The following is a 21,770-nucleotide window of genomic DNA, read 5'->3' on the forward strand; positions in this document are numbered from 1 at the left end:
CCGGGAACGTCAGGCACGTGCTTTGGCACCGCCGGTTTAGCTCGGCGGGCTGCAGTGACGGGGCAAGGACCGGCGCGGCAGCCGGGGAACACACGTGGGGACAGGGAAGGGACGGAGAAGGAATGGGGACACGAACGGAGCCAGGGACGCGTCGCCGCCGCCGCGGGTCCGAGGCACACGCAGGTGGGACGGGGTGGCGCAGCGCCCCCTGGCGTCCCCGCCGCGCAATGACAGCGCTGCGGGTGGGTGGGGATTGGCGGCCTCCCCGGCGCGCGGCAGTGACTTCCGCCGCCCGCCCGCCCGCGCGGTGCCGCCGCCATGGGGAAGAGCCGGTCGCAGGCGGCCAAGGCGGGCAACGTGTTCCGCATCGCTCGCAGCGCCGCCGCCGCCAAGGCCAAGGGCAAAGGCAAGGGCAGGGCGCGGCCCGTCACCTCCCGGCTGAAGCAGGTGAGCGGCGCGGGGGGGTTTGCCGCGGGGCCGGGCCCGTGCGGCCCTTCCTCCGCTGTGGCCTGTCCTGCGGGGCGGAGGGAGCGCTGGTGTCTGACTGGCAGAGCCGGTTATGGACCGAGCTCCTCTGGGCCGCGGAGTACGCCGTTCGCACCTGGAAACGAGGTTTATGTGTGGATGCCATCGTAGAATAGCTAGCGTTGGAAAGGAGCTTAAAATCATCCAGTCTTCAAGCAGAGAAGCACAGAAGCTTTATGTGGCTCATCTCCTGCAAGCTTCTGCCACATAAGACTTCAAGCTGTTCTCCTTGAGTGGGGGGTGTCATTTGGAAGGTATCCGATAGCATCTCAGTGTGCCCTAGGGAATAGGGTGCTGAAGTACAGTGAGGTTATGTTTACTTGCAGCGGCACTGAAGGTGTAATTCAGGGTACGCTGCACCAAAATGGCTTGATCCAAACCACCAGGCACAGGTAACTGCTAAGGAGAGTCCTTCCTGCTCCTTTCTGTCACATTCCTGACACCAGCGCCTTTCACTAGGCTTTGGGTGCTGCTCCCACGGCTCTCCTTGATGCTGGCTCTGGAGCTTATCATGTACTAGGCGATTCAACTTGCTGAATCAGCAGCAAAAGCAACTAAAAAGGCATTTTGTGTTTTTCTGTGCTGGATTGGTGAGGTGGACAAACTTCATTATGAATGAGTGTCAAGAGAAATGGGGGGGGAAGGGGGGAACCAGAAAGGACAGAGCCTTTTCTGATCCAGTACCTGTTTGTCTCAGGTGTCACGTAAAACCATGTCAGGGGATGTAGTTAAGAAATCTATGAGCACGCACTGCCATATGCTTTAGTCTTAGTTCTTTGCCACGTCCTTACACCTTACATGGGCTGTGATGCTCTGCAGACCCTTCTGTGAGCTGATTTAACACACTCAAGCAATGCAAAAGTAAACAAGCAAAAATAATACTCTGCCATTTTCGATGCTGGGGAGCACCACAGCACGGAGGAATGAGAGAGTGGGCCATGTGGCTCGGAGCAATGCAGGGGAAGAGGGACGGGGGATGAGCTAAGCAGGAGTTTTCCTCTTGGTAACTGGCAAGTGATTATACAGTATATGCTTCTCAGAAACTGCCTCCAGCCTGAGCTGTGTGATCTGCTGAGAGTTCAGCTGCTGCTTCTGGAAGGGCATCTGATAATATAAGCAGAAAGTTAGTGGCTTATTGTTCCCATTAGATTCAGTGGCAGTGTGCTGGGCAAACCAAGTTAAACAGCAGCCCTGAAAAAAGACCCTTTAATGTTTTCTCCTGTAAGCTAAAGCCACCTGACAAATTCATGTGGTAGACAGACTGGAATGTAACAAACTTTGGAAATAAACAATTTCATGTTGATGGCATCACATCTCCACTTAGTCTACAGGTTCTGTATAATAAAGGGAGAAACAGGTTTAAAAAACATATTCATGAAAAGTCAGTAGCTTATTAGGAGTAAAATTTTATTCTGTGTGTTTGAAGCTGTATTCTTTAATTCATTAAGCCTTCGGGGATTTACTTATCATTAACTAGTATAGGAAGATGCTCAGAAAAATTTGTTAAAATAGGTTTCTTCTTTAATAGATAAAAGCCCATTGTAACTTCAGACAACTTTTGATACAGATACACTGGTTAGCTATAGAGCCTCTTTCTGTGGAGGAGTCCTGCCAGAGTAGCTGCAGATATCAGGTATTAAAACTGACTGGATTGTTTCAGCACTTCTGTGAAGCTGGAAAACAGTAACAAGCCCTGATGGGCAACCTGAGATCTTTGTAAATCATGTTGCCCGCAGTCCCATCCACTGGTCTGAGCTAGGAGCCAAGTCTGTATTTCTTGAGTCAGACTCCAGTTTATTATGAATTGCAATGCTAACCTGAGTAGGCTTGTTTTATCAGCCTCTTGCCCCTGCTTTCTTACTACTGGTTCTTTTGGTCACTCAGAATAAATGGAATTACTGGAATTGAATACATGCTCTGAAATTGAGAAAGCTTTGAAAGCAAAATGGATACGTGTCACCATTCACGGCTTGCTTCTGCCTGTGTAAATTGCTGAAAGGTAAATTACAGGGATAGCCTTTGGAACAGCAGTAGGTATCCTGAAATATGGGGTTGCCTGAAGATGTATTTGCAATGTAATAAATTAATAAATATTTTTTTCCCCAAGTCGACTCTGTTTTGCCTGTGATGGTAACTGGTGAGTGATCTCTCCCTGTCCTTATCTTGACCCACAAGCCTTTCATTATATATTCTCTCCCCTGCCCAGCTGAGGAGGGGAGTGACACTGTGGCTGTGGTGGGCACCTGGCATCCAGCCAGGGTCAAGCCAGCACACAAATGAAGGAAGGAACCTTTCCTGGAACTCCAGTCCAGCTAAGAGGAGCCGAGGGTGGCATCACAGGGCCTGTCTGCACCCTGGCTTTTGTTTTCTCGGTGTCCTGTTTCTGGATCACTATGGGCTCCGTTTCCAATAGAACAAGTTTAACTGCTTTCATAATTTTCAGCTTATTAGAACATTAGTAGTACATGACTACATGATATAATTGCGTAACAGATAAACCTACTAAAAAGTAATTTTGGAAGATACATGTTTAAGACTTGCTGTGTAATAGTTGTACAAAAATGGTGGAGTTTCACATGTCAGTGGAATTTCTGTTAAAAATACCAATGTATTTTTTTTCTTCCCAGATAAACATTAAGAATGCTGAGAAAGTTAACACAATAAATAAAGCATTTGCTGAAGTCCAGAAAGAAATACAGCAGATATCAAAAGGCACAGCAGCAGAACCTGAGAAGAGTCATCAGGTAATTTCCCTTTGTAAAAGTCTGAGGAGAGAAATGAAAAGAACGTACATATTCAAAGCACTATATTCTGGTTCTTGAGACTGCAGGCAATTCATGCAGTTGCTTTAAAGCTGTAAGCCCAGCTTTATTAATTTCAGTGGTGTGGTAATGTTGAAATCTGGTTAGCATATTCAGGTGCTATATAACTACCAAAGTAAAGAGAGAAGAGGGTGGGTAGCCAAGCTGGAGCATGCTTCCAAAAACATATTTTTAAATTATGTTCTGTTTTTTAATTGATTTTTTTTAAAGTTAACTCCAGCTGCAGCCCCTTGTTTTGAGACTTACTTCACAACATGACTAGACACAGAAAGTAAGGATAAACCTTGTTGTTCCCTACCTGAAGCACCCGATAGTGCTTTGAACCAAACAGCTCTGCCACTCTCTGTTCCCAATTCCTAAGCCTTCATATTCCCTCATCAGAAGTATCAACACCTGAAAGAGCCATTTCTGTACTAGAGCTCTTGCCTGTGGCACTTAAGACAGTGTTTCACTTGTCTTCCCTTGTCTAGTCCTTTAAACAGGGCTACATGCAGTCTTGTTCAAGAAATAATTCACAGGATTTAATTGCTGACAGGCTCCTCTGTACGTGACTCTGATGGTCTGGGCATGGTTTGGGGGAGAGAGAAAGCGGTGGGCCGGGATGAGGTACAGATGAATCCATCTGGCTGTTGTGAGAAGTAGACATGAGTTGAGTGTTATTTACGGTGCCTGGGGTGATCAAGTTTCTGTATGGCTGGGAGCGACACAACTAGTGTCAAATACCTTAAGGAGAGACTGCGGGGAAAAAGTAAACATAAGTGACAGTGCTGCCAGCACAGGACAAGGCTGAGCAAGTGTTTCAAGGCAGTTGGTGCCAGTGGCCCTGTCCCTGCTCGCTTGTTACTGCATGCGGTCAGGAATTCAGACTATACCACTGCTCCTGTGCCCGTAGGGCTGTACGTGACATAACACTGAATTTGATCGCTCGGGCTGTAATAGTATTTTCTCTAAAGTTGCAAGAGTGTTGTCAAGAGCACTTCTGAGCTAAAAGCTGAGCCTGTTTCCATTTGGCCATGTATATTACATTACTGGCATGATGTTTTGTCTTTCTCCTGCAGCATGAAGTATTGGCTGCTGCTGTGTCAAGTTTAGTGAATCCTGGTTTCCTCCAAATTATTGAATTATGACTGCAATACTAGCCTAAATTAAATATATAAAGACAGACTAATATTCTAGACAACAGGTATTATTAGTGGGTTTTTTTTCCCAAACACAGTAAAAAGAAATTGCTTTCTACTTTAAACCAAAACTTGTTTTTTTTTTCAGGTTTCCACAAATGTGGAAGAGGAACCAGTAAACGTGGATGCTGCCACAAGCCTATTATCTCAGTTGTGATGCATAATGGACAATGAAGGGTTTGCAAGAAATGAAGATCACAAATACTCATAGCTTTGTTTGTACAATTTTATTAAAAAATCTTGTTAATATACAAGTATTGGCACACTTTTAATACAAACTACAAACAGACCTTTCCTATCATCTAGGAAAGTGGAATGTCAGAAGTCAGTGTGAGAAACTTAAAGTGCTAAAACAGAAGGCACTTCACAAAATTGGTTCACTGAAACAATTTAGCATAACTCGAGTTGATGTCCTTCACTTTTCAGCTTGGCAGTGAAAGCTTCAAAATTGTTTGAAAGGTTAAGATATAGAAAGTTTCTAGGCAGTAAAGCTTCAAAGAAAACGCTGTTAACTGTGAGCAAGAAGCCTAATCATTTTTGAAAATGATCAGAAGGCTACAAAACATGTTCACTTTTCTTACTGAAGAAAACTCCAAATAATTGGATTACACAAAGGACACACAGGTGAAAAAACGTGCCAGAATTTTTGATAAAAGCCCCTTTTTCTCGTTGTTAAATCTGTTTTGTGAAGTAGTTAAAGGAAGCAAAAGGAAATATACTCCCAGAGTCAGTGAACTAAGAAGTTATACATTCATTATTCAAATACTTAGGTTATGAAGAAGTCTAGAATGTAGATAAGTAGTTAGAGGTAGATAAGTAGTCTGGTTGACACAATAGCTAATAATTTAGTATCTGCACATCAAAGAGATCACAGACTCCTTCATTATCATCCAGGTTAAAGTTGTAGTCATCTCCGGGAGTAGGAGAGAGTCGTAAGAGAGGAAAAACTGTAAAGCAGGAATAGTTTAGTTTAAGTTAAAACACTTTTGGAATATCAGCCCTATCTCATAATTCAGTATGTTTGTCATGACCAGTATCAGGGTTAGTCTTAATAATTAAAATAGTCTTGATAATCTGACAAGCATGCTAAGATACATACTGTGAATACCTGTACTGCCTTCATTCAAACTAAGGCAGTGACATGTTGATGTGTTTTGCTTAGTATTTCAAGTGAATTTCCTGGAATTGAGTGATATCTGTGGAACATGGACTTAATTTCTCCTTCTGCAGCAAAGGAGTTCCTGAGTAGCTTTTGAAACTTTCATGTGAAAGCCATCATTCACGTTTATATTCCTTCACCTTCTTAAAGTATCGCCTATATCAGCCTTCAAGTATTTATCATTTTAAGTAAGTTATAATTATCCCTGTTTTACAGGAAAAAAAAAAAAAGGAGGCTTGCAGCTAGCAGTTTCTCTGTGCACTGCATTTCAAGCATGGACTTGAAGCCATCTTTGGGGAGGGAATGCAAGAAGAGAAACCCCAGCCCTCATGCTGCATCTCAGGGAGCACTAACCTAGCGCAGAGGAGCTGGGCATGCTGTACCTGCTCTATAAGCAAAGACTATGTCCATTTTAGCCATATATTAGCACATTCGCATAATCCCATCTTGCCCCTCAGATCTTATAATTACATGGTTCTTTCTGGATAAGCCCTGAGGTTGTCTGCTTGAAAGGCAGGTAAGCAGAGGCTGCTTACATAGCAGAGGGCAAGAGGAACAATGCCAACCGAGTTCACCTCTTTGCTTGGCACCTCAGTGAGATGGAGCAGAGAGGCAGGGAGCACATGAACTCACTAGCTGTTGTTCAGTTCTGCACTCGTACAGCCACCAAGGTGCAAGAGCAGAAATGGGTACCACAGCTGCTCTCTACTAGTCTGAATGCAGGCATGTCAGTATGTTCCAAAATGTTTACTTAAAGCACCTGCAGGAAGCCTTAAGCAGAACAGAATTAAACCAGATCTATTTTTTTTTTTTTAAGGCAGCACTCTAGTCATCAGCCTGTTCTTTCCTTGTTCCTGAATTAAGGACTGGTGGGTTACTCATGCATGCAAGTGCTTGCTGGATTAAGACTTTCACATTTTGATTGTTAAAAACCAACTGTTTTGTTTGTTAAAAAACACTGTTGCAGGGAATGGAAAGGGGAGCAAAGACAAGAATGACGAAAGATAGAGGAGGCATTACAGGGGAAAGAAGTAGTATCATACTGACTCTTGGCATCAGATTTAACACCTACTAAGAGTGCTCTTCACACAAAACCCATGCTGCCACTTGTGATTATTAGAAAAGATGCTAAATACTTACCGTCAGAAGACATGAGTTCATCAATAAGATCCCCACCAATCCCTGTGAAAGACAGGAGCATGCGTTTATGGAAGTCAGTACGTACTCTCTGCATGAAAACACTGAATTGCAAAGTCCAAGTATGGCTCGTGCTGTGTAGCAGCTGTGGCAATATGTAAAAAGTATTCATCTTTGTATCCCTCAGTTTTTCCCCAATACATTTCTTCCACTGATGCCTTTCAGCCCTAGAGCTGTGCACAACATGAAACTTATTTGGTGGCAGAGAAAGGTACTTTGCTGAAAATGAGTTTGCTACTCAGGGCTGGCTCAGTGGCTTCATTACTAGGAGATAAACAGAGGCCTGTTATTTCCACTGTGTAACTCATTGGTAACTTGGTCACAAAGAAAGGCTTAGGAAACTAATAAAAACATTTAAACAGTAACTGCTGCTTCCTACCTGTGGGCTCTTCCATCTTTGCTAAGTCGAATGAGTTTGCCTTGAGAATACAGTTAACATCCAGGGGCAACAAGCCCTGGTAGTCGTTAGAACCAGCTGTAGCTTGGGCGACATCGCCTGCAAGGCTGGAGTACAACACCGACTCTGGAAGGCTGGAGTAAGGAGCTGCTGGGGTTGCACTGTTCTGCTCTGTGCTGCTGTCTGCAAAGACAGACAGGCACATTATGAATCTGTTACGGTAAAAGGGAAGACAGAACGCCTGCACACAGCTTTGTCTTTTGAGGCAAACATGGCAAATGTCTGGGATGAGGAGGGAGAAGTCTCCCCCTTCCAAAGTCACAGGCAGAGATTAATTAATTGCTATTTAATTGAAGGTTAATAAATAAAGGTTAATCAGGACCCATCAGAAATGCAGGCTGTGACACTGACAGCATTTTCTTAAATCTTTTCCTATTACCCTCCTATTATTATGAAAAATATACCTGATATTCAGACAGTCTCTCACTGTGGCTATGTGGAAGAATGGAAGTGACCTTGTGGCACAAAAGCTGGAACTGGTGCCTGTATAATCTGTCTCATTAAAAGGTACATGTTCAAATCATATCCTCCGTCAGAGGTTGGCAATTTCCTTCCATACTGCATTCTGGAGAAGCACCTCAGAATAATTAACAGGATCACATCCAAAACCTGTTTGGTATAAGATGATAAGCTACGAGGGAAGAATCTGTTTCACCAGACAGAAGAGGAAGAGGCTTCTCTGTAACCTCCTCAGAGCTCTTAGTAAGCCCTTGGGGTAGTTTAACAGACAGCTGCTACGTTATGCAAATTCTTGATCTTTTCCTTCATCTAGCACCTTTTTCTCCTTTCCCTCCAGTTCCTCCCCCCTCCCCACCCATGTGAGGTAGGAAAAGCCCTGGACCCACCTGATGGCGTGTCCACAACAGATGCTTGTGGTAACTCTTGTGCTTGGTTCAGGTCATGTTGTTCTGGTGGATTCTCAGGAGCTGCAGCAGGTTTAAGCGGAGCTGCTGGAGCTGCAGGCGGTGATGGGGGCTGTGCGAGGTCATCAGGTGGAGGAACTGGAAACACCATGGGCTTGGAGAAGCTCGATTCTTTATTTATAAGCAGCACATGGATAGGTCCTGAACTACTTTTAAGATTGATCTGGTATTTTTTCTGTCCATTCTGTCCCTGTAAAGGTGGTATATTGTGAAAGTTACTATTCCTTGAGAACTCTTAACTTTACAAAACGTAACAGTAACTGCATAGAGTTACTTCCCACAGAAAGTAACGAAGAAGTTTGAACAGAATTCTCAAACTGATGCAGAAGATAAACACAGTGCTCTTCTAGTTACATCACCAGGAAGAGCTCAGAATTGGCAAAAAATTACCAAGTCATGCTCCGGGGAAAAAAAATTAATTAAAACTAATACATCTGATCTATCAGAAAACAAAACACAAACCAGATTACAAACCTGTAATGTATTTACCTGACCAGAACACAGCTGCAGAGAACACAAACATACAATTCTATTAAGTGCTTAATGAAATACTGAATTCTGTTTACATGAGACTTATAGCAGGGCTACATCTTACCAGTAACAGCAATGATAAACAATGATTTCTGTACATTTATGTTTCTTCCTTTTAAATGGAGCTTCAGAATGATGCTGGTTGGGACCAAGCATCCTAAAACAGCTGGTTATCTCACCCAGACTGAGTGAACACAGGATCATGAGTCAGTAGAAACAATTTCTTAGCTGATTTGCCAGGCTTTCTTTTGGGCAAGTTACTGAAGCAACACAGCTAGGACTAGCTTCCTCTAGCACAGCCTCAGTGAGACCACCGACTCCACAGCGGCTCATTCAGCAAATCGTTTTTCAGCACATATGTTCTAGAGAAAATGAGGATGAGAAAAGTGGGAAAGGAGCCTTGGAGAAGGGGAACCAAAGCAAAAGCCATTGAATTTGGTGACCAAGACTAAGATCAGCTGGTTTAGTTCTCAACAAAAAGCCAAAAAAAACCCAAAAGAAAAAACACCACAGCTGATAACTTTGGTCTCACAGAGAACCTTACCATTGCCTGAACTGATTTCAGCAGAGATGGATGAAGACAGTATCACTGATCAGCTTAATTGTTCTAGCTTTGGATGCTTTTACTAAAACAGGCTTGTCAAACTTCTCAGGTGAATTTTAGCCTTCTACAAGCATAGTGGCTATCATGCTTTATACATGCAACAAAAAAAAATTAAAGATGGACAGAGGTAAGCAATTTGACCTAATCTCACCCATTTATGCCTTTAAGCTAAAGTGAGACTGTAGTTTGTTTATCCAGTCTAGTACCATGAGACTAAACATAAACTAAATCTAAACTAAACCTAAACTAAACCTACTGCTAAATCTAAATGGCTTTTTCATAAGAGTTCTGTTTTAACAATACAGAGAAATTTGACACATAAAAGTCACTGCTAATAACTTCTTAAGGCAATTCATGACAATTACGCCTAATTTGGAAAGTTGCAACATTTAAAAGCAAGAGAGAAGAACCGAGGACAAAGAAGCCCACTATTATATCCTGGTTTTAATACAAGATGGAATTTCTGTTAGTCTATCTAGGTGTATAAAACCCACTTTTCCCCACCTGGCGTCTCCCTTCACAACTGAAACAATCTTAATTTTTATTTTTTTCCCCTCTTGCACACAGACAGAGATAAATCCTCTGCTCTAACGTAGCTCTTCTTTTCCACTGTCCCTCCGGAACACTTAGGTAAACAAGAAACCAGTACATACCATTTCGGGTATAGGTACTTCTAACTGTGTACCACAAGGTGCTTGAATTGCTAGAAGTGTGTCTCCTGGTTAAATAGCAATATTTAAGAAAGGGTTAAGTGTGCATATTTTCCATAAGTCTTGCATGCTATCCACTCAAATGAGATACGGTAATTCTTCAAGGCCACTTGTAATACTGCATAATTATAGCTTAAATAAACTTGTTGTGGGACCTGCATAATCTTTGTAAGGTCCAAGTACTTTGCATAATACAAATCACAAAGTTCCAATACTTAAACCACAGTTGCAAGAATCTTTTCTCCTAGCAGTACAAGGTTTACCACTTCCTTTACCTGTTTGTTAATGTCCCCAGATCTCCTAGTTGTATATGTAAAGCGAGGTGAAAATATTTAACGAGCTCCTTTTTCAGCTAAACCAGCTCTCTGGTCCAGCTCACTTCATGGCTTTGAAGAGTGGTGGTAGTACAGAGAGATTTAATAGAAGGAAGAAAAGGTATTAATGATTGTCTTCAGTGCCAGCACTTCCAAGCATCTAAGCTCACAGCTTCTGCTGCACATACAACTGGGATATATCAGCTGGCTACCAAGCTCACCTGTGGCTTACAAAGCACACTAAAACATGGTGGTTAAAGTCAGGAGATCACAATTACATCAACAGCACTGGCACTACCTGCCTTGCACTGCAGGTCATTCTCCTACTTGCATGTCATTTCCCCTTTGTCCATAACTTGGAATAATGCTTTTCTTTCTCTGCTTCCTAAGAGACACTTACAGAAGTACTATGTGACCGGTGTACTAAGTGCCTCCACGTTTTGTAATGACTAACTCTTTTTAGTAACAGCTCATTTTTGTTAAACTCTGCAGTAGTTGTCTAATCTTGCATTTTTATTCAAAAACAAGCCCTTCTTCCCTGTGGCAAAGAGGAGATGTTCTGAGCCTAGCTGGAGGCTGAACAGCAACCTTCCCTTGGGTGCCCCAGGATCAAGAGAGGATCTCAAAGGAAGTAACTCCTGTCAGAAATTCTTGGCAACTTCTTCAAACCTCCTGTTCAGAAGGAATCCTTTTGATTTAGTAGCAATGCCCCATCACTGAACTTCATCACTGAGCATCATCAGAAACTCCCTTTGGCCATGGTGGCCACCAGAAAATGTTATGAAATTTGGACCTGCCTGGTCTTTCTGGTGTGCTGGACCAGCATGTCCTGTCCCTGGTTCCACTAATGGCCTGAGACAAGCTGCTGCGAAGCATGAATACAGAAAAAGACATCTGAAACCGCTACTTCAAAACCAGCTGAGCTTCCACTACGTACAGTCTGTGACTACAACTAGAAAATGCTAGAACATGCTAGTCATGAACATCAAGAGAAACATCTACTTAGTACTGATCACTATTAGGTACTTCTAAATTCAAAATACTTTCAGGGAAAAAGCAGGTTAATCAGCAAGTTAGTTTTCAGAAGGAAAGTCAGGAAATCCCTCACTTTAAGAAATACAGCCTAGCAGCAACTTACCATTGAAGCAGTTGCAGATATCTTCATGGGTGACATATGAGAACGTAATTTATGTCAAGGAACATTTTTCTTAAAGCTACACGAAACTAGTATTTGTTGCCACCTAAAAGAAGTTTGTCCATGCTCAGCCTAACCTATAAACTTATTGCTGTTACTCAGAGGTCTAGTCAAGACATGATTTTTTGCTTTCAGAATGGCTAGTTAAAAATAGCAGAGTTCTGTCTTTTAAGGGACAAAAAAAAAAAAAAGTCAGTATCTGTAAAAAAAATACAAAAAGAAAAAAGTTGTGTAGGGTGAATGAGAAGAGATTCTTCTAAAAAAGGAGAACATGTAAAATCTTGTTTGGAAGAATACCATCTACCTCACTAACTTGACACTACAGAATTCAAGTACATAACAGGACTTCCCAGAATCACACAAAAATGCTGCCAGAGGGGACTTGAGAGAGAATCTGCCATCTCATTTCCCTGCCTCAAGGTAGGATCAATTGTTAAAGACATTCCAAACAGACATTTGCCTCCCCTCTTGTGGAAAATCTCCAGAGACAGATATTCCACCACCTCCCTGGGGGGTCAATTCCAGTGCTAGCTCTCCCAAATGAAAGTTTCTCCTAACATCTAACTTCCATCTCTTTTGCTACAAGATCCATTTTACAGGAACAGTTTCTGTAGAGCGACTCAAAAGTACTTGTCACTGTGCTATAGTTAAGAAGGGCACTTTCCTGCTTCCAATCTCAGGTGCCTATTTTGCTAGTATCTTGCAAGACAGCTAAACACATGGTTACAAGCAACGAAGCTGGAACTCTCTGCTCATGGGGTATTTACATGCTGAATTTTTTCTTGTTTCAAACCCAACAAGCTTCAGGACTTTTTCAACTCAATTTATCTTTGGGTGATAGATTAATCTTTTCACAAGAAGGAAGCAACACAAAAAAAAAAAAAAAAAAAGAGTTATGTAAAGCACTGTTATGAAAGTATAAATTCAAGTGCTGAAAAGCATTACAATTCATTTTAAATAAAACACTGGGATTATACTATGGACTTAAAAATTACTACCATATACATATATATACACACACATATGTATGTGCTAAATTTTATTCAGGTTACCGATCATACAGTCACAGAAGTTAAAAAGCCATGTAAATAAGATTCGTATTTTTCTTTCTTTTTGAACAAAACCCTGAAAAAAGTATTTGTCTTTCCTTGCTTCCAGATAAAATGGACTTCATTATACCTTATCCATTACCTATGCTTTAACTGTTGCTTTAACTCTAGTTCCACAATGCACAGAATTAATTTAAAAGGATATTGGTTGTTTGTAGAATCATCCATGACATTCTTGATACTTTGCTGAAGCCACAGTTTCTGCTGATCCAATTCTTTTTCTTTTAGCTCTAGATCTTCAATTTCAGCTTCCAGATACCTCAGCCTGTCTATGACTTCTTTTGTATTGCAGCCAGCACCTACTCCTCTTAAAAAGGTATAAGGGTTCATGAAACCACAAGTGAAAAATCTAAAGCAAGCACACAAAGACAATTCCTTAACACTGCTTTCAACATTTTGAAAATCCACTAATATTCAATACGAAGGTGTCGTGGTTTAAGCCCAGCCAGTAACTCAGAACCACGCAGCCGCTCGCTCACTCTCCCCTTTCTTCCTCTCCCCACTCCCAGAGGGATGGGGAGGAGAATCAGAAGAATGTAACTGAACTCCCACAGGTTGAGATAAGAACAGTCCAGTAACTAAGGTATAATACAAAACCACTGCTGCTACCACCAATAATAATAATGATAAGGGAATAACAAGGGGAGGGAATACAATCGCTCACCACCCGCCAACCGATACCCAGCCCGACCCGAGCAGCAATCTGGGCCTTCCGGTTAACTCCCCCCGGTTTATATACTGGGCATGACGTGCTGTGGTATGGAATACCCCTTTGGCCAGTTTGGGTCAGGTGTCCTGTCTCTGCTTCCTCCTGGCTTCTTGTGCCCCTCCTCACTGGCAGAGCATGAGACTGAAAAGTCCTTGATCGGAGTAAACATTACTTAGCAACAACTAAAAACATCGGTGTTATCAGCATTGTTCCCAGGCTGAAAGTCAAAAACACAGCACTGCACCAGCTACTAAGATGGAGAAAAATAACTGCTACAGCTGAACCCAGGACAGAAGGAAATGTGTGTTTACCCTCCCAGCAGTGCTTTAACAGAAAAAAATCAGATCAAATTTAGAATTCCCCTTAACTGAAATTTATTTTCTTTTGGAATGTAATTTTTTCCTGCATTGGAGCTGGTTTGCAGGCCCTTTCTCCTTTACCTCCAACTCTTAGCTTGAGCTTTCACCTTCCATGACCCAAGAAAAAACAGGCACGGGCTACAGGAGGGTAGGTAAGTGGAGACAGTGTGTCCCAATACCCCTCTCAGATTCACCTATAGTAAATTTACTCAATTACAAGTGCCAGCTATAAAGTAGCACTACAAGTTTTTCTGAAAGTTTCTCTTTTGTACGCTTTAAACTTGATTTTATGTATCAAAGATGCAAGTTAAAGGGAAGACAATTAAAGTTCATTTGCACCTTTGCTGTAATTCTAAAATGTTGTATTGCTGATTGATGAGCATAACATTAATTTTACGGTGTCATATCTAGTCAGAGAAAGTAGAAAAAGGCAATTTTTGTGGCTCTCGAACATGTGAAGATTTGCAAGATTGTCGTGGCTTACTTCCACTGAATGCTGTTTTTTGACTTCTTCTCAATGAGATCAATTCCCTCCAAAACGTTGGTGATATCATAGATCCTTCTCTTCTGCCTCACAGCAAGGGTATCAGCAGCCTGTCAAGAGAAGAACAAATATCAGTAACTTGCATGCTGAGGGCAAAAGACAGTTAAGCCATTCTCTTGGAAAAATGCCCACTAATGTCATTCTGAAGTGAGAAGGTTCAGTTCAAGAGCTCAATCTTGAATTCAAAGTTTTGCATGTAGTGCTACAAAGCACGCTGAGAGGAGTCACCTCTTTGAAGGCCAGCAGGCCTACCCTTGAAAGAAAGGAGTTTATGTGGGTTGCAAAAACTCTGGTATCTGGAGCACATGCTATTCAACTGCATGGAGGAGCTTGCACTGCTCTTTTTGGAAGGTAGGACAGAGTAGGGAAGGCAGACAGCAACACCCTGCAGCAGAGCAAACCTCCGAAGCCAATGTATTAAGTTTATCATTCCTTCTGACGACACTGGAAGTACTGCAGTCTTTCTTAAGACTAAACCGTTCCAGGATATGAAATGACAGGGCTGTAGTTTTACAAGGCGGCTGAAGGAGAGCTCCAGTACTTCAAGCTAGCATCTAACATTTCACTGCACAAATTTACCTTGCAGCATACTTGGGCTCACTCGGTCTGTCATATCGAGTGCCAAGAGCTGTTTCACAGCCACCAGGACCTTGGTACAGATCACAGGGATGCTCGCCAAGGGCAAACTATCACTTTTATGTTACAGCTAACTATGCTGTGTGTCTGCATGCTGCCAGAGCTCTTCACTGCAAGCAAAGCAGAGTGTCAGGCAGAGGAAACAGTCTGCTTCATACTGTAATTCTCTCCAGGGTGACTTTTATGTACCTGATGCAAAGACTTAAGATAAAATAAGCAAATTTGAGCTAGTTGTGCCTTCCACACACTCAGCTCTTTGATGCTGTGAAGCAGCTCAAGTTCAAAGAATATTAGCTAAAAGGAGAAAAAGCAAAGAGAAGCCTGATTCTGCACCAACTCAGGAAACTCAGATACAATGATTACAAGGGATTATATGTATTAAGCAGATTAAAAGAAAATCAAGGAGAAAAATAAAGAGAAGGATAGCTGGCAAAGACTTCTGCATTCCAAATTGGAACTAATGAGTAAAGCCAACTGATTTCCACTATAGGCACATAATGATTTATTTCAGTTTGCCCGACGTTCTATTGAATTAATACTTTTAATAAAATAACTTATATGAAGAGTACAACCTGAGACAATCACAAATAGGAAGGAAAACCAAATCCATTTTACAGCAAAGTCCGCATAACTCCTTTTACAGTATTTGCTGAACCATAAACAAACTCGCCAATCTCCCAAAGAAATAACATTTTCCTACTAGAAAGTTAATTACTAGAACTTAGTAGTAGTTATCTTTTATTTTTGCTAGTGAAGTAAAATCAAAATGAAAAAATTAAGGAAGAATGGAGATTAAAAAAAAAAACCCAACTCTTATATCAGTGAAGTACAAACACTGCTCTTTCTCCTTGACAGTGATGTACCTACTAAACAGTATTTCTACTGATACTGATATCAACAGTTCTCTTTTGTATGGTGTTCTGTAGCAGTCTCAAAATCTTTTCCTATCTAACAAAACAAAATACATACAAATACATATAAGGCACACACTTTAGTTCTCTCCAAGGAAATGGGCTCTTCGGTCACTTGCATCAGCAGGTATGTGCCTGCTATCTTAACCTGCTATTTTTGCTGCATGCATATACATACATGCTGCTTACAATAACTGCAAGAGAAGCCTTCAAGATTCTAGGAACTGACAAAATTGATGCCACCTATGCAATGTTTAATCAACACCCCGTATCTCTCAGTGACTTCAGAGGCACAATTTCTACAAGCTGTCTGCACTCAGTACAAGGAATGGACAGCATGCACTTAATCAGCTGCTACTCAACTTTCTGCTTTTTTTCTCATTGCTTTGCATATGCACCTAGGGCTTAAGACTACCACTCATTTTGAATGATGAAGAAACTGCTCTGGAGATAGGCTGCATTATCTCTTGAGATATTCCAAAAGGCCCACTGTACAGTATGTAAATGCTTTACTACCCTTAACATATTTTCAAACTGTGCTGGCAGTAACAGATACCAATGTACATAAATTTGTAGCTATGATACCAAAGTCAAAGAATTTTTTTTTTTTTTTTTTTTTTGGAAGTTATTAATTTTGGGTGCCCAACTTCAGATATTTCAACACTGGAGTAATCTCAGTACTCTAAATGGTACTGCATTTCATATGTCCAAAGCACAGCTCCCGTTAACAGCAATGGAGATACACCATTGCTGCAAACTAGGCTCCAGTACCTCAGGTTACTGACTGAGCAAATGAACACCACAGTTACATATGTATTTGGCTTGACTAGCCCTGTATACAATTCAATCACAACCACAAAATCCAACTACCTAAAACAAGAAATCCAACAAAGAAGTCAAACTGGGGCCAGTCTGGGAAGTTGAATCCAGACATTCACTAGCTTTCTGGTGTTGGTTTTCTAACCTAATTAATTACCTTTTCAAAATCTTACAGGGCATTTCACAGATACTTTAAAAAACAATTGAAAAGTTCCTCCTTGACACTCTAGTAGTTACCAGTGTGACACCTTCCGCTAGGCACATGGCTAGAAATTAAGTTCAGGCACTCAGTTTCTCCACACAAACCACACACTAATGACTTCAATAATCAGAACAGCCTCCAGAGACAAATCTGTTGTCAAACATACTTTTCAAAACTCATAATTTCTCAGCCTATGTCAAACAGCTGAAGCTGATCCAGCAGCACAAGAAAGAGACAAGAAAGGACATCTACCACAATGGCTCTGCTAACCTGGTTAGACGTAGCTTCCACAGTCCCTCCTCTGAAACATCGTATTTGGAGTTCTTTCATAAAATCTCTTTCATGTAAAGCTGCTGCATTCTAGTCATTCCTTTGATTAAGTATGTATCCAAGACAAGCACTATGAGTGTCTCACAGACAGGTTCAGAACTGGAAGAAAAACATCTAAGCATGGGGCTTCAGTTCTGTGTGCATGCACATCATGCAACTTCTGGAATACGGAAAACATGCTGGTCAGCAGTTTCAGCTGCAGGCGTGCACACACACAAAACCCTGCCCAGAAATAAAACCACCAACCAGAGAAAGGATAACGGTGAGTTTGGTTGCACACTCACACAACAATTTCTTTGCTCCCTGGGAGCTGACAAAAGGCAGCGGGAATCATCAGCTGCACATTCAATGCGTTCACTCGGAAGAGCAGAGGAATTCGCTAGAGCACTGTGGCAGTCATTAAGGAGAAGCTTAACAAAGCAGAAGGGCCAGCAACGCCTACTTGCTCTTCATGTGTCAAAGGAAAGAGGTCCTGCATCTTCTGGACTGTGCCCATTAACAGGTGACATCTTCTTCTACCCAAGAGGACTGTCAACAGTTTGGCAGGAGTTTTAAACTGAAAGGCATACTTGGCAATATGTATGTGAAAGTACTGAGTATCACTACATGCGTAAAGGTTAAGGGAACTTAGATGGGCTTTTTCTTCTTCTCTGGAATAGCGCAATCTAAGGCAGTTATCTGCACCTGATCAATGCATTTCTAAAGGTAGTAGCAAACAAGTAGATTTTCAAGTACCTGATGTTTTGCACTGGTGATCAGGAACGCTACTTAACCATCAGCACAGCAGGGATGGCATTCTGCTAGAAACCAAGCCTGCTCACAAAATCAAGGCAGAAGTAATTGTATGCTAACTGAAGAGAAGAAATACATAATGTTTTGGGCATCATTTCAGGTGGCTTATCTGTTATTCACTCATCTTGCTCTTTTTCTCTCTTCCCTGCAATTCGTGGGTTGCTGCATATAGGAGCTTTGTTTTCTTTCCCTTCTGTATCATCCCTTAATGTTTTAAGCTTATTCCCGTAATTAGATTTCTTTATACAGGGTTACCAGGGGCAGTTAATGCCACTATTTGAGAATAGCTCTTTCATTTTAAAGTAACCACTGTAAAGTTAAAATTTCATAGAAAGAAAATCCTCATTTTCACTCCCACAATTTGTCAGATGTGAGCAGAGAAGTGTCCAGCACTAAAACATTTCCAAAACAAGTTCATCACAGAGAACTTGCAGGGCTCCCTGCACCTAAAGCGAGGAACAATGCCCATGTATAGGATGATACATCGCTTCTGCTTCACAGTGACTCAGCACATGTGCCCCAAAGTATTCTCCTACAGAACTGTAATTATAGATGTATCCAAAGTTGTCCAGGAAATGTCCTACAGAACAGCTTTTCATTCTCAATTGCTAAATCACAGTGCTAGAAGTACACTTCATGTTTCTGAGTTGTATTTTCTTTATAATGCCCTGCTCGTTTTGCTGCAGAAATACACATCAGCAGCACAACAATAGCTGTCCACAGGGAGACACCTGAAGACGTTCACTGCATAAAGCATTTTGGAACACTGTCCCATTTCAAGACCATCCTGTTCTTCAGTTCCCTGAGCGCACCATTATAACATACATGCTGGTTCTCATTTTTCCTTAGATACGCAGCTTATTTATGAGAAATACCGATTACAGAAATGCATGTTCTGACTCATTGTTTATGAAAGTACCAACGATTTATGCACTGTAGTATTTACTTCCAACAAACAGTGTCCTGTGAATCAGAAACCAGTCTTGAGCAGAAACGCCTATGACTTGTTGCAATGCCCACTTTTCTCTATCAAACCCTCCATTCCCTCTGGGGGTACACCTTCCTCACAAAAGGGAATGAGAAATGTCATCCCATCCCTCTACACAGCCCAACTCCATTGTTCAAATCCACTCTTTTTTGCTTTTTAAGTTAAGCTTTTTTGGCTGATGTCTTACAAATTGAGCCTGTTTTGCTTCTCAAACTGACCTGGAACAGCTCACAGCACGCAACAGAAAGCTGCACAACAGTCCCCGAGATGTGGACAGCTAAGTTCTGTTTTACTAAAGAATGACGCAGTTAAATACGAAGAAGTTAATCTACTTGCCCACACCACAGCATAACTAGAAGAGGAATACAAAACCTATCAGTGTCCTTCTCAGTGCACTCTGAAGTTGCACTAGCCATAATAACATCACTGATCTGCTTTCTCTCTGCACAGGGATGCACAGAAAAGCCCAGGGAACACCATTCCCCTCCTGGAGCCCATTGAAAACAAACGAAAAAGGCCAGTTTTCCACAAAGGACTTCAAGCAACCAAAGCGCCAATTCTGCCTCTTATTTCACCTGGCTTACCCCTCAGCACTTCGCTGAGGACCTGAACCAGCCAGACAAAACATACTTTCGCCTCGATGCACTGCATGTCCCGACAGCTCCGGGGCGCGGGGGGGGGGCCTGAGCAGAGCCCCAGCCCCTCCACCAGCAGGGACCTGGCATAGGTTTGGGGCTGTCCCAGGATTTCACCTGGGAAGTCCTCCTGCTGCCCAACCCTTCACACCTCAGAGGCGGCCGGCTGCAGAAATGGGTGATGACGATCTGCCACCCACCCTGCCAATTATGCAACTTTTATATATAGTATATATGGTTTATATATATTTAAAAAGTACTAAAAAAGGCTATGGTCTGTTTTTCAACATTGTTCTCCCTTGCTGAAAGGGCATCGAGGAGGGCTGATGAGGAACAGTTTTAAATAATGGCCCGTACACTGAGTCAGTGCAGAGAGCAAAGCAAGAGAGTAAAATCTAATTAAACAATAAAACAGCTACATTTTATGCACGGGATCCATTTTACCCTCTTTAGAAGAGGCGAAACGCCTATTTTAGCCGTCCGCGGCAGCTGTCAGCCATCACCGGGCACCCCCCGCCGTCCCGGGGAGGAAGGGAAGGAGGGATCGGGCGGCCTGGCCCGGCTAGGCTTGGCCCTGCTAGGCTTAGTCCGGTCCGGCCCCGTCCGGCCCGGCCCGGCCGACAGCGGCGGGTCCGTGTGCCGTCCCCCCGCCGCGGGCAGGCCCCGCGCCACGCCGCCCCGCCCTCGCACCGCTTTGAGGTCCAGCACGCCGTCCTTGGCCTCCTGCAGCAGCGACACGAACTTGGTGGTCAGCAGCCCCAGGCTCTTCTCGTGGCGGCTGCTGCTGCTGCCGCCTGCCGCCTCGGCCGCTGCGGCCATGCCACCCTGCCGGGCCGCACCGCCGCGCCACGTGTCCGGACCGCTGCAACGGCCCGAGCCCGGAACGGAGCCGCGACCCGACGGCTGCGGCGGGAGGGGCGGTGCCGCAGGAAGTGACGCCACCGCCGTTGCCTGGACACCGGCATGTTTCGGCTGCGGGGGGCGAGGGGCTGCCGGAGGGGAACGGGCCGTGCCCGCCCCTCGGGGCTGCCGGAGGGGAACGGGCCGTGCCCGCCCATCGGGGCTGCGGCCGTGGGGCAGGGGGGCCCGCTCCAGGGCCCGTCCCCCCGGGAGGCCGGTGCTGTTCTGCCCGCGGCCGCCAGCCGGGAGTGCCGGGCAGGGGAGCGCCCGGGCGCGCCGAGTGCCCGCTGTGCCCCGCAGGCCTGCCTCTCCCCTTCACGGCAGCTCTTCGTTACTCCACCGTTTGCTTTTAGTATAAACCCACTGAGATTCATTAGAAACTGTGTTCTCGCATCTCCGCAGGCCAGGCACAGGCACTGTGGGCTGGTGAGAGGCACTGGGAATTTCAGGTGCTTACTCAGTCCCTCACACTGGTGTCCAAATACGTTCGGCCTAAACCTCCATTCAGGTATGCCTCTTGCCTTCAGTTATCATCAAAGTAGAGAAGCTTCAAAGCCCATGTAGCATAAGAATTAAGGAGATGCACTTCAAGAAATGCCGAGGGGAATCTGAGGGAAGAGACCCCCCAGATACCCCATTGCAGGAAGCAGCAGAGCATATCATGAAGAGGCATTACACTGAGTGTGACATGGTGCACAGGAGTTGTACCCTCACAGGTAACGGCACAGTCAGGGCCATATATGTACGTACAGGAGTAAGCAGGTGGGCGCGCTCTCTGGACGTTGAATCACATTCCTCCTGCTCTCGGGTAACACAGGAATTTCCTGACCGATTACACATGCAAGATGGATTTAAAATAGATCTATTACCTTGTCTGGAAATGGAAACCAGAATCTAGTAACACAATAGGTTTTAAATTGTCATGATTAATGCAGGAGAACATGCCTTGCATCTGACAAGGTCAGAGTTCACATTTAATTTAGATTTTTGTTTATTATTTTATACCTTTCAGTAATGTCAGGCTGAAATTTATCCTTGTGAATAGGTAGCTCAGCTTTGACCCACACTATTTTTATTAGCATTTTGAAGGTAGAAATCATTTGAATATTAGAAAGCTCTAAGGAAGCCATGCAAGCATAAAGACGGAAAAGATGCCAAAGGTAGAATTAGCTGTAAGAAAAGCAAACTACTAATGCGTGTGGGGATACATGTACTGCAGTA

At 43.3% G+C, this 21,770-nt stretch overlaps 2 protein-coding genes across 3 annotated transcripts; one reads left to right on the forward strand and one right to left on the reverse strand.

The window, feature by feature from the left end:
* Window positions 1-219: 219 nt before the first annotated feature.
* Window positions 220-5,202, forward strand: RBIS (ribosomal biogenesis factor). The gene is made up of 3 exons (XM_030507614.1): window positions 220-447; window positions 3,153-3,269; window positions 4,614-5,202. The coding sequence occupies exons 1-3, from the start codon at window positions 319-321 to the stop codon at window positions 4,680-4,682; spliced, it is 315 nt and encodes a 104-aa protein (XP_030363474.1). The 5' UTR covers window positions 220-318; the 3' UTR covers window positions 4,683-5,202.
* E2F5 (E2F transcription factor 5) lies at window positions 4,738-20,617 on the reverse strand. 2 transcript variants are annotated; one of them, XM_030507601.1, is made up of 9 exons: window positions 20,340-20,617; window positions 14,277-14,386; window positions 12,870-13,031; window positions 11,559-11,602; window positions 10,050-10,114; window positions 8,184-8,451; window positions 7,261-7,461; window positions 6,825-6,866; window positions 4,738-5,472 (listed from the first exon to the last, which is right to left on the reverse strand). In XM_030507601.1, exons 1-9 carry the CDS (start codon window positions 20,466-20,468, stop codon window positions 5,363-5,365), a joined length of 1,131 nt encoding a protein of 376 aa, XP_030363461.1. In that variant the 5' UTR covers window positions 20,469-20,617; the 3' UTR covers window positions 4,738-5,362. The 2 variants fall into 2 exon arrangements, with proteins under 2 accessions (XP_030363461.1, XP_030363452.1); XM_030507592.1 differs by having other exon boundaries at window positions 4,738-6,455; window positions 11,559-11,601; window positions 12,869-13,031; window positions 20,340-20,562.
* Between the last annotated feature and the right edge of the window lie 1,153 nt (window positions 20,618-21,770).

Source organism: Strigops habroptila, chromosome 1 (genome assembly GCF_004027225.2).
Source record: "Strigops habroptila isolate Jane chromosome 1, bStrHab1.2.pri, whole genome shotgun sequence".
NCBI lineage: Eukaryota > Metazoa > Chordata > Aves > Psittaciformes > Psittacidae > Strigops > Strigops habroptila.

Excerpts from the sequence above, each read along its gene's own strand:
- E2F5 (XM_030507601.1), bottom strand. The coding sequence starts at position 20,468 with ATGGCCGCAGCGGCCGAGGCGGCAGGCGGCAGCAGCAGCAGCCGCCAC. Across the intron at positions 11,603-12,869 it reads GATGATTCTACAAACAACCA|GTTCTCATATGTCACCCATG; the intron begins ATATCCTTTTAA and ends GACATAAATTAC. Across the intron at positions 10,115-11,558 it reads TATCTGCAACTGCTTCAATG|GAGACACACTTCTAGCAATT; the intron begins GTAAGTTGCTGC and ends CTATTTAACCAG.
- RBIS (XM_030507614.1), top strand. The coding sequence starts at position 319 with ATGGGGAAGAGCCGGTCGCAGGCGGCCAAGGCGGGCAACGTGTTCCGC. Across the intron at positions 448-3,152 it reads TCACCTCCCGGCTGAAGCAG|ATAAACATTAAGAATGCTGA; the intron begins GTGAGCGGCGCG and ends TTTTCTTCCCAG. Across the intron at positions 3,270-4,613 it reads AACCTGAGAAGAGTCATCAG|GTTTCCACAAATGTGGAAGA; the intron begins GTAATTTCCCTT and ends TTTTTTTTTCAG.